General features: G+C 43.8%; 2 protein-coding genes across 3 annotated transcripts in view; one reads left to right on the top strand and one right to left on the bottom strand.

Annotated features, from left to right (window-relative positions):
* The window catches only part of MMAA (metabolism of cobalamin associated A), a 41,903-nt gene extending 38,397 nt beyond the window's left edge, over window positions 1-3,506 (top strand). The window contains exons 9-11 of one of the 2 annotated variants that reach the window (XR_004060721.1): window positions 277-354; window positions 2,462-2,608; window positions 3,082-3,506. The gene's annotated coding sequence lies outside the window, so the exon portion shown is untranslated. Of the gene's footprint in view, window positions 1-276; window positions 355-2,461; window positions 3,045-3,081 lie in introns of those variants that run through there. The other variant, XR_004060720.1, reaches the window with a different exon arrangement.
* ZNF827 (zinc finger protein 827) overlaps window positions 3,500-12,382 on the bottom strand; it is a 100,784-nt gene continuing 91,901 nt past the window's right edge. The window contains exons 12-14 of the mRNA XM_030948364.1: window positions 10,687-10,878; window positions 10,378-10,555; window positions 3,500-7,589 (exon numbers count right to left, since the gene is read on the bottom strand). Coding sequence (XP_030804224.1) covers window positions 6,782-7,589; window positions 10,378-10,555; window positions 10,687-10,878 — 1,178 coding nt within the window. The 3' untranslated portion in view covers window positions 3,500-6,781. The remainder of the gene's footprint in view (window positions 7,590-10,377; window positions 10,556-10,686; window positions 10,879-12,382) is intronic.

The following is a 12,382-nucleotide window of genomic DNA, read 5'->3' on the forward strand; positions in this document are numbered from 1 at the left end:
GCTCACCCATGTATGAGCACCTTGATTAGGGCTTTGACCCTCCCACCTGGCTTCCTGGTAAATCTCTTAAAAAACACATTCTTCGGCCTGGTGTGTGAATGAACATTCCAGGCTTAAATAGCAGGGAAAGAATCAAGAAAGTATTTGATGCTTTGTTGACCAGCCAGGAAGCAAGGCCTATTTTTGGGTTTGGTCACTTTAGGCTGTGCTGCAAGCATTGGCATGAAGGTCTAGGGGCTCAGCAAGAGAACATTTTTCTCTTCTTTATTTAAACAGGCACATTCCCAGAAGAGTAACAATCCAAAGTTTACCCTTCCAGTGAAATGCTGTCTGAGAAGTGCTGGAAAAAGAAAGGTATGTGATAGAAAGTAGAGGTCTGAAAAGTAAAGTAGAGCAGAGCTAAATGCAAACAGAAGAGGAACTTCTACTACAGAAACTTGAAGGTTTTTTTAAAATTAACTATAGCCTAAACTGGAAAAAAATGGGGTAGGTTTAACTTTTTTTAGAGTTGTGCCATACGTTCATTTTAATCATGATTAAGGTGGCAGGAAATGAAACAATTACAAAGAAAACCAAAACAACACAAAACCAAGCAGGGAAAGCCCTTCCCCATTTTAAATAGGGAAATGGGCTGCCACAGGCTGCAAAAATAGTGCCATGCTATCACTTGATGCTCTGCTCTTCTCCTCTACAGTTGTTGGGATTTTTTGGGGTGATGCTTTCTTTTTCGTTTTTTTTGACTTAATGAAATATTTCCAGTCAGTGTGTTCCCCTACCCTTCTTACTGCTCAGTTCCAGCCCTAAGTTTCCTTTCTTTCCCTTTCCCTTCTTTCCCTTTCCCTTTCCCTTTCCCTGCCATATATGTAAATCAAGCCCCTGCCAGGTTGGTAAAAAGCAGGTGTGGAAGCCCAACAGCTGCATTCCTGATGTATCCACCTGGATGGCTTTCTAGGATATGTTCCCAAGAGCCCTGCAAGGAGCCCAGCAGCCAGGAAAAATCCCAGTATTTGGTTCAAATGGAACCTGGGGTTCAGTCAAGGTGTGCCCCCATCTCTTTTCCAAGGGCTGTGCTGGGCACTGAGGCATTGGCTGTCCCATGTTCAAGGTTAGCTGTTAGTTCAGGGATTTTTTAATTGCATCCCAGGGTGTTTTTAAACCTTTGGTGCAAGAGAAGATGCCTTTTCCCTTTGCAGACTCCTTGAGTGCTCTGCACTGGGGAGATGATGTTCCATTTGCTGCAGCTCCACAGAGCCCATGGTGGCTGGCAGACTCCAGGCAGGAGTGATTGCCCTGGTGTTTTATTAGCTCCCAGAAAATATATAGCAGGGAAAGAGGCCATGCAGGCTTCAGCATGGTCTGCCTGAGCTCTGACCCCTCGGGCAAGAGGCTACATTGCTTTTACAGCCAGCACTTAACCTTGCTGCTAAGACTTGTCAACAAAGAGGCCAATTAGCAGCAGATAAGATGGTGGATGATATAATGCAGATGTCTGTCTGGTAGGAGCATAACTGATGTATTTTTAACACAACAAGGATCTTAAAACGTGGCTCTGCATAAATGATGCCATCCCCTGCACTGTAGAGAAGCCCTCTCGACAGTGAAGAGTTACAGAAAATTGTAGGTTTGTTGTTTTAGTTTGGTTTGGCTTTTTTTTTTTCCCTTCCCACAAATTCTGTCTTAAAGCCTTGTTCTGCTTAGGCTCATGATGACTATGGCATGTGTAGGATTGTAAGAAATAACTATGAAAAGATGGCAATTTTAAGCTTATTTTTTTAAACATAGATTAAAAATGTACATAGATTCAGAATGAAAAGAGGGCACTTGTTTTCCTGAAAGAGTCAGTACATAACTGGAGCTGTTTTCTGTAATCAGACATGGATATTGGAATATTATCAGAAAATACAGGCTAGGGGAATTTGAGGTAATTGATTAAAATCATGCAGGTCTACAAGGCTGTTCTAGCCCCCTGCTGCAAAGGGCAGGTGCTCCTTATCCCATCTCAGCATGTCACACTGACACCTGTGTTTGGGTGAACACAGGGGTTTTCTGTCAGACTAAAGCTACAGGGGCTGATTGCAGTTTATTTTGGTTGAGACTGGCAGCCAGGATAATTCAGTGAGATAATTCAGGCCCCTCCCAGCTTAAGTAATTCTTCAGTCTGGTTTTAGTGATTTAGAACTTATTTAAACAATTAAGCCACTTCTTCATAGAACCACAGAATGGTTTGCACTGGAAGGGACCTTAAAGCCATCCAGTTCCAACCCTCCTGCCATGGACAGGGACACCTTCTGCTGGACCAGATTGCTCAGAGTCCCCTCCAGGCTGGCCTGGAACATTTACAGGGATGGGGCATCCACAGCTGCTCTGGGCATGATTTGCATGATTGCCTTTTAATTGCTAGGATAACTATTTATGTCTAAAAAACTCCACAGAGAGTCTCACTGTTTATTGTCTATTACAGCTACAGTGTGGGCAGGAAGAGAGGGAGACACCACATCTTCTTGAGAGACACCATGACTTACCAATGCTGTGTCAAAGCTTTTCTTTCAGCCAAGGAGTCAGAAGCAGAAGAGGAGCAGTGAATTGCAACACCAGCAACATGTACAAGGTACTGATAAAGGCCCTGAAAATTAGTATTCACACCTCAGGAGAGTAGAAATAACTGTAAGGAGTTTTTTTAGTTGAGTAGACATTAGCACTGCCCTAACTGCAGGAAAAAGGCAGTCCAGATGTATTTAATGTTAACAGTAATATATCTGAGGATAATTCTTATCTAATGAACACCCAGATTATTTTTTCCTCAGTTAGTGTTTAAGTAGTCTAACTTCCTTTTAGGATGTTGAGTATCTTTTCTTGTTCAGTGGAGTCAATTGTACCTTTGCTTCTTGGAAATTTGTCTGCTCTTAGGGTTTTTCCTCATTAGTGTGCTCTGTGCATTTTAATTGTTCCAATAATCTCTGGTTAAAAACCCAGGGTTTTCTAAAATGCTGATGAAATGAGTACACAATATTTTTACAATTAAAAAGAAATTATTTTTGTGACAATGTTTTAGTACATCGTGTTCTTTCATTCACTGCTTAGCTCATCTTCAAGGAAATTTCCTTGACTTCACTTGGTCTACTTTCAAGCAAAAACAAGTCCACCAAACTACTGCTTAAGGATGTGATTTGTTTGAAATGCTTGACTGAGCAGAGTGTGCAGAAGAGGAATTATCCCCCTTGCAGAACTGACCTGGAAGTTGCTACAAGCACAGAGCCCACAGAGTGAAGTTCTGGAGTTATCCTCGGACTATTTGCTGTATTTTCTCATCAGGAGTGAGAGACAGAGCTTTCCTTTACAATTTCAAAATTGAAGGTTAATATCATTGATAGGAAGGAAAAAAGTGAAGACATTATCTTCTTGTCTTGTAGGAGAATCCTTTACCCCTCCCTCCAAATCAACTCTAAATATATTTAAGGGGGAAAAAAAAGAGAGGAAGGAAAACCAAAAGAAACCAGAATATAGCCAACCTTTTTAATTAGAGTATATTGTACTTCCAAACTGGATACACTAGAAATTGGCAATGCAACATAAGATGCAAAGAAATATACCAGTTACTGTCAAAATGACCCTGTACAGCCTTATAATGCAAAAAGCTTTATACAATACAATTTTTTATTAATGTACACAAACCTTGACAGAATGATATTTGAACATAATACAACAAGTAAAAAAAAAAAAAAGAAGAAAGAAAAAAGTGCTGAGAACTTTAACTGAATTACTGAATGGAAAAACATGCCAGCTTTCATTAAAGAATGCATAGTGAAAACCAGTATGAAATTACCTTTATGGTGGGGGGAATTTATCAGAACTGTTGGTCATTAATCAGTAGGGGGAACCTCTGGAGAACATTCCTGTCTTTAGTCTTGAACTGCAAACAAATTATTTTAATATGCAAGAGCTCTGATAAATAGGGTATTTTATTTTCTTAAAAAAATAAAAACCTCCTAACACACTTTTCCTTACAGAGAAAACTTCTATAACTTGCCAGAAAGGATGAATTTATCCTTTCCAAAGTGCTAAACAAATTTCCCAGGTACACTAAACATTGCCAGGTCAGATACTGGTGCAGTGGAACATGGTCAAAACACGTGGCAGTCGCATGCGGGCAGCTCATTCTTGGAAGCTCCAGCCCCATTTATCTGCCATTTGGATTAGATACAGTGGTCTACAATTATAAAATTCTCTTTCTTCTTCCTCCTGGACAGCTGTACCTTACCAGGAGTTGGTGTGAAAAACAAGCTTTTTGATTTGGGAGTGTTTGGTTTTCTGTGGTGTGGTCAGAGATGTGCGTGTTTTACAGAACTGGTAGAGCTGCTGGATACAGATTGCAGATTTCATGCCGTCAAGATAGTAACTATGTTATGCTCTAAGTACTTCCCAACACAGAATTTTCTATTTAGTCTGTGCTCCCAGGCAGGTGTGAGCAGGAGCTCTGATGGAGTAAAGCATGGTGAGCAGGGCCCTGAGTTAGGTAAGTTGTTTACAGAGGTTTCCACGCAGTTTGGAGCAGCTGAGTTCTCTGCACTGCATAGACAGACCTGCCAAGTGCTCATCAGAACCAAAACTGTCTGCTGGAATGTAAACAAATGGTGAGACTTCTCTGTCCTGTAATTAATAATGCCAAAGGATAACCTGCTACGGTTTTGGATATTTCCCCCTTGTAACTAGCTTCCAGTATGGTAACAGGAGCGCGCGGATTAGGATGGGATGTCCTCCATATACAGGAAGAATTTGGTCATGACAGTGGAGAATGTTTGGCCATCTCAGTACAAAACAAATCTAGGAATCTTGCAAATAGGTTAAAGTGATGCAAGTTTTGCATCCAGAAAGTCTTTCTACACAAGCTTCATTTAAGAACTAATGAAGATTGAGTTACATTTCAACTTGTCCATATGGCTAAGGGCCCTTGTGGACAAGAAATGCCTTCCTGAACCAGGTTATTGCTTTCCTGCTGGGGTGGTTGGATCCCCCCATCCCACAACAACCTGTAGAGGAAGTTCCTTCAGGACAGCACGAGGGTGGGCAGATAGCATGAAAGATGTGACTCAGGGCACCTCCTACAGTGGCTTGGCCAAGGGACAGGGAGGGGACTGTGGCAAAAGCTAGGTCAGACACTTCTAATTGCTGGTAAAAGACAGCCAGATCCAAATCCAAGAGACACCACGGAAAACAGTAATTCAGTATGAAGGCATTCCTGTACATCACATGATCATTTTGAAAGGCTTCACATTTTAGACTTCCAATTGTAAAACAGAGTGCTTTTAATCCCAGTCTTTCTTCCCACATCTTAACTTGTCTAAGGAACAGAAATCAATTAACGATCAGTTAGCTTCTCTTGCATTAAGATCACTCTTGGCATTTTGAGATTAACAAAGGTTATACAACCAATCTGCATTTGCTTCTTCCTGCAATAAAGTGCTACATATAACATGTCATTTTAATGACCACAAGTAGGAGCATTAAATAAGTACAAAGTTAGCTTCCTAGCAGGACACACTCTATCTGCCATCAACAGAAAGGAATAAAGTATTACTGATGACATGGAGGGGAGTGAGAGGACTGTCAAATTTGCAAGTACAATTGAAATACTGAGGGTATAAAAGAGAACTTTATGGTTCCAAAAGCATCTTTTTATAGCTTTATATTTCAAAGAAGTTACTGGTACCTTTTCAAATAAACAGTCTTATTAACTTCAGCCCACAATTAGTTTTTTCTTTTTATTTTTTTGCAAGTGAGAAACAAACTAGTGCAAGACTAAAGCACTGTGCAAAACTGCCTTTTTTTTAGTCTGAGTATTTATACCCAGAATTTATCCATACCCTTTTTTAAATCCCCTTGTTGGATTTTTTTTCCACCATAGAATTCTAGTTATACAAGTTGTTCCTGCAAAGTAAAAGGTAACCACTGCATAATACAGTATATATATAATATTTATATGCCCTTTTAAAACAAAAGATGTATGCTGTGGCCCAGAGGCAGGTGTTTGACACAGCTGTGTAAGAGCTGAGAGTTGGGCCTGCTGTGTGGGTGTGTAGGCTGCACACACTGCATGTGTGTGGACATACACACTCTTTTCATTGTCATGCTCTCATTCTGCAGTGCTGAAAGCAACTTTTTTTTCTTCACCAGTTCTACTCCAAATCCTCAAACCTTGACAACTGAATACAAGGCATCAAACAAGTAAAGGAACCTGCAAAGAGCACTGAAATAATACACCAGTTCTCACTCTGCCCCACCCCAAACATTGCTCCCGAACAGCTCCACAGTTCAGGGGGAGGCCGGGGGAAGGCAGGGAGCGAGTGTGTGGAAAGGGGAAAAGAAGGATGATTAAAGAAGCCAATCCAAGGGATGTGCAAAAGCAATGTCATGGCACACTACAGGCAGCCTCTCTTCCACGCACCCGCACGCACACAAAGCCCAAAAATAAAATGCATCAATATGTCATCTTACAAGTGCTGATTGCCAGTAAGGACACTCTTTTTTTTTTTTTTTCAGCTTAACAAGACAAAATAGTTTCTTAGATAAAGAGTACTGGGAACATGCCTCTGAAGGTAGAAGTATGCAGTAGGTCACCTCTTGGAGATTTAATAAAGCAGCTTTCATGTCAATGCAATAAGTATACACACAGAGCCATTTGCTAAACCTTACTAATGATATAGTACAAGTGTTCGTTACCTTTGCAGCAATGTATAACCTGCTGGGTTCCTCGGGGGATTTTTGGTACAGAATGCAACTGCCCTCAGACAGTTTCTGCCCTTTCTGTTAGTCCAAGGTAGGCAAGGAAGGAGTGTTTAGGTGAAGAGGCACCTCCTGGCGCAGTCTGAGGTCTGGGTGGATGGAATGTGAGATCGTAGTGGTTTTTGGGGAAAAACATTGTTAAAGGAATAAGGTGGGCAAACTCTGAGTTCCAGTATTTATCGAAGCATAGGGAAGTGCCGTTGATGGCCAAGGCTTTCACTGCCAGGTTTGGCTCTGCCCCGCTGCCGTGCGCAGCAGACATAGCTACTGTTTGCAGAGCCTGGGAGGCAGACATGACTGAGAGGGGTGACAGAAGGTTCCTGGAGCTGATCGCTGGTAGGAGCGGACTGGCTTCCTTGGAGGTTGAATACTGGCCCTTCTTCTCCTCTTCAGAGCAGTCCCCATTCTGGTGCTTCTTCACATGGCGGCTGAAGACAAAAGGGTGGGTAGTCTTGAACAGGCACTCGTCACAGCTGAAGGTCTGGCGTGGAGCGTGCTTCAGTTTCTTGTGCAAGTTGAGATTGTCTTTGCGTTTGCAGCTGTAGCTGCACTGGTCACAGTGAAAAGGGCGCTCGCCGGTGTGGACACGCACGTGCTCGATCAGCTTGTTGGCCGTCTTGGACAGGTAGCCACACTGGTCACACTTGTAATGGTTGCCAAGGCGGTGCTCTCGGATGTGCATCTCCAGCTCCACCTGGTTGGCTTTCACTGTCTGGCAGATCCGACACTTGTACTCCATCTTGTAGTGCGTCTTCAGGTGGCACTCCATGGCTGCGGGGCGGTTCGTGGAGTAGATGCAGAACGGGCACCTGGAACACAGCAAGGAAGGGCGGGGAGAAAGAAAAGAGGAGTCACTCAGCTGGCAGACCTGCCTTCCTTCTTGCTTCAACCCTGGCACTCAGCCCCTTTCTGATCTACTGAGGAGGAGAAAAAGGCACTCAGTTCTCCCTGTGAAGCCTCTTTCCAATATCTGGTTCACCTTGACACATCTCTACTTAAAGGAGGTTTGCCCATTTAATGGCATTCCTAGGAAAATATTGATTCACTCTGAAGGAGCATCCCTTTAACCTTCTGGCTTACCTTGATGGGGTCTTCCCCCAAAGCAGGCCGGGGAGTGCAGGGTGGGTGACTGATGCACGGGTACTTTGTGTAACCATTCCTAGTGTTTGCACGAAGTCACTTGGGCCATTTTTTTTCCGTTAAGAAGTGGTTTAAAGTGAGTGTTTACAGATGAGTATGAAAACAGCTGTTTAAAGATGGAATAAACTTGTAATACCACACGTACAGCAAAAGCTTAGGAATTCCCTTTTATATGACCATGAACAATAAGCTTGCTGGGTATCCTGCTAGGAGCAGCTGAAAGCCAGGCTGTTGGGATGATTTGTAGGGACTCCCATTTCTGGGAGATGAGCTAGCCATGCTGAAAGGGGCGTGTGCTTGGCAGTGTTTGCCTACAGCCGCCTCTGCCGTGGCAGGAATTGCTCCTGTGTAGGAACAGGATGTGGCTTCTTCTTACTCACAGCAGCAAGCATCCGGCCTGGGGTGGACATGGCAAAAGGCCTCACCCCAGTTCCTGAGCCAGGAGAGGCCAAGAAGGGTAGAGGAGGGAATCATGGAAGTTTGGAAAGAAGCCTGAGCTGCGTGCTGAACAAGCCTGGCCACCCACCAAACCCAAAACAAACCCAAACCAGTTGCTTGGTGCAGCTGAGAGGAAGTTGATGGGGACAGCTCCCTGCCAGGGGTCTCTGCTGTACTGAACCAAGCACGCACCTTCCACATGGAGCTGGTGAGCTCAGAGAGCCAGGCTGGGTAAAAACTTACAGCTAAGGCAGCTGGCTGCTGTCTTCCAGCATCCCTAGCTGCCACACATCTGCATTCACTCTTTAGCAGGTCTGCTAATTGTGTTCTGGCATTTTGGGTAATTTCTAAGCTGAGACTCTCTCTCTCCCTATGTGTGTTTTCCTTGCTACATCTGGTTGCACATAGAGGTATGATAATGATCTACAAGTTAATCAAGAGATTTTTGAGGAAAGTGAGTAATAACAGGAGGACAAAGAGATACAAAAACACCTGGACACATTTCCTGATGCACATCAAGTACTCTGATCCAGAGAGGGACCTGTCACTGAAGCTTCTAATGTGATTATCTCTTTCACCAGAGGACTTGGCTGTCAATGCACACATACCTCTCCTGGGCTGGGTGCTCTCTGGATCAGAATCTCAGATTTTGACCTGGAGCTGGAAGAATCATGTTTTTTTTCTCTTCCCCCACAGCAAACAGGAGACAGAAAAATACAATTTACTTAGATCTCTTCAGGCTCTTCTGGATGCCTTAAAAAAAAATAAATCAGAGCTTTTTCTTAGATGCAGCTTTCAAGGTACCTAATTACTACTTGAACTGGGCAGGAATATAGACCGAGAAACCCACTCTGTTGGGAAGACTTGAGTCATATTATGGTCATGGTTTTTCCTTGGTAAATAGAACAGATTTTACGCAGCTTAAACCAAATGTGCATTAGACAACTGGTCTGTATTCCAAGGCAGACATCCCGTCGTTCTGACACAAGTGCTTGTTTCTCAATCTGGTCTTCTTTCCACATTCAGTCATCTCATCTCAAGTGACCACAGATCCCAGACTGTGGAGCTACTGAGCTGCAGACCAGAGGCTGCCTGGCAAACAGGACCAGTTTTCCAAAGCTGCACGCGGTAACGTTGGGCGCGGTGCGCTCCTCGTGTCCCAGCCACAGCGCACCACCATCAGCCTGAGCAGCAGGAGCTGGGAGCCCCATGCTGAACCCTAGCTGGGCTCCCAGTGCTTCCAGCCTTTTTTCCTGCAGCAGCTGGACCAGACAGAGGCCAGGGATGTGCCTCTTTCCTAACATCACGCTGCCTGCCCAGAGACAAGCGTATGGCCCCAGCAGCCCCTCTTTCCCTCAGGGCTCAGACTTTGACATAAGGGCACACTCATTCTCTAGAAACACTGCTCTGCACCAAAAGACCCTAAAGATACCACCACAGCCAAAACCAAAGGGCTTTTATCTTAAAAGACTGTATTACTCGTTACATGTTAATTTATACAATAGTGATTGTTGTGGGGCATGCAAACAAAGCAGGAAGCATCCAAGTTATTCATTCTTGGAGAGAAATTACTTTGGATTTGAGTATACAAAGGCTATAACCTTTAAGGTTGTAACTTCATACCTAGGGGCTGTACAGGATTTAGTTTCTCTGAGCCAGGTGCAGAATAGAGCCTGTGCTGGGAGCTTCTTTTTGCTCGGATGCCTTGGAAAAAACCCTTATTTTGCCAAGAGCTCTTTGCAGTACTGCCTTATTCTCTGCAGGACCCATCTCATACTGTCACCCCTTTGACTTGAATGGGGAGAGGACCACAGTTTGTTAGAGCTCCTCCGCTGCTAGGTTACCAATCTGCTGTAATGATGCAAGCCTGAAGGACAGGCCTTGGGTCATCTAAACACAAGGAAACGCCAAATCTGGATTATTAGTTAACCAACCCTTTCTGACTGACTTCCTTTTGTCCTATCCCCACAGTATTAAGGTGCTTAACACAGTAAAAGTTTGTGTACTTGCTTTCCTTACTTGAGCCCACCGGTGGGGACAGTGTGGCATTTCTTGTGCTCCAGTAATTGCTCAGGTGTCTTCATGAACTTGTGGCACACGTCACACTCGAACATCCGTGTGATCAGGTGGATTTGCAGGTGACGCTCAAACATATTTTTTGTTTTACAGACAAAGTTACAGAAAACACATTCAAAGCCTGAAAAATAGAACAGCAGAACTTAATCCTTACACTGTGGCCAGATTGACTGCATAGAGAGTGAGAGTTTGTATCAAATATTTTAAGCAAATTATAAACAAACATTAAACAAATTTTAAACAATTTTTTACCTTTCTCTGACTTCTCTTCAGTGTTCACTGAGGTCTGACTACCAGGCACTACAGAAATGACTAGTAGGTTGTTTGACCCCTTGGATTTTGGGGCTATATCTGCATCTTCTTTGCTGTTGGCAGAGTCGCTCAGTGCTGACAGCGAAGATGAAGATGGACTGTTAGACTCACTGGGTGTCTTCCTCTCTTCAGCTGAAAAACAAAACACAACAACTAGTTCACCAGATTAGATGGAGTCTCCATGATTCTGTTTTAAACTTCAGGAAGTACTTATATTCAGAGTTAATTCAAAACAATCTGAAATTAATTGAGCTGATAAAAAAAAACATTGTTGGGTCTCTTTCCTTTTTATTAGTGTTTAACCAGAGTACTTGTCTCAGTTTATCCTGCCGCTGACTGTTTCTGTGGTGGTAGAGGGAAGGGATCATACAATTTTACCTCATTACTCGACTGAAAAGAATCCCAAGAAAACACTTTGATTACTCCGAGTTCAAAAGCTTGTCACTCAGAAAGGGAGCAGAATTTCTGTAGGTTTGAGAGGCAGAAACCAAAAGTACCTACTGGTCCAAGCTAAACTTCCCCCACCTTTTCATTTATGTGGGCCCAGTGAGTAAATTTGGGATGAAGGGTAAACGAGAATAATCTCCCTCATTGTACTGAAGAACATCCTCAGTAATCATTGCAGAGGCAACAGCATGGTCTCAAGATTTATATGTTTTTATTAGGATCTCCTTCAAAGGTAATTGAAAAGCATGTTATTTAACTGGACCTAGAGATAGAGTTTCTTAAGAAAGAAAGAGAGAAAGAAAAAGGAAGGAAGGAAGGAGGGAAGGAGGGAAGGAAGGAAGGAGGGAAGGAGGGAGGGAGGGAGGGGAGGGAGGGAGGGAGGGAGGGGAGGGGAGGGGAGGGAGGGGGGGGGGGGGGAGGGAGGGGGGGGGAGGGAGGGGAGGGGGAGAGGGGGAGAGGGAGGGAGGGAGGGAGGGAGGGAGGGAGGGAGGAGGGGGAGGGAGGGAGGGAGGGAGGGAGGGAGGAAGGAAGGAAGGAAGGAAGGAAGGAAGGAAGGAAGGAAGGAAGGAAGGAAGGAAGGAAGGAAGGAAGGAAGGAAGGAAGGAAGGAAGGAAGGAAGGAAGGAAGGAAGGAAGGAAGGAAGGAAGGAAGGAAGGAAGGAAGGAAGGAAGGAAGGAAGGAAGGAAGGAAGGAAGGAAGGAAGGAAGGAAGGAAGGAAGGAAGGAAGGAAGGAAGGAAGGAAGGAAGGAAGGAAGGAAGGAAGGAAGGAAGGAAGGAAGGAAGGAAGGAAAGAAAGAAAGAAAGAAAGAAAGAAAGAAAGAAAGAAAGAAAGAAAGAAAGAGAAAGCATCAGAGCTTCCTTATGTGTGCAATAAATGTATGAAGTTCAAATCCCAAGTCTTATCACACACTAGAACTGAACAAGAGAGAGAGTTCTCATATGAGAACTGCCATGAGCCAACGAGGCAAGGATGGGCAAATAATTCCCTCCCACCCATGTCCTGGTTCAATGAGAGCTGTGTAAGAGGAGACTTCACTAAAACTTCAAATTCTCCATGTCATACAATCCCCTGATCAAGGCCTCTGCAAACACCAGCACCTGTGTACTTAACTTTAAACTGAGTGGCACCTTTAAGATAAAAACGAGGGAATGCACTAATGAAATCTGATGACCTGAGCTGCCAATAGGG

The sequence above is a fragment of the Camarhynchus parvulus genome, chromosome 4, assembly GCF_901933205.1.
Source record: "Camarhynchus parvulus chromosome 4, STF_HiC, whole genome shotgun sequence".
NCBI classification, from domain to species: Eukaryota; Metazoa; Chordata; class Aves; order Passeriformes; family Thraupidae; genus Camarhynchus; species Camarhynchus parvulus.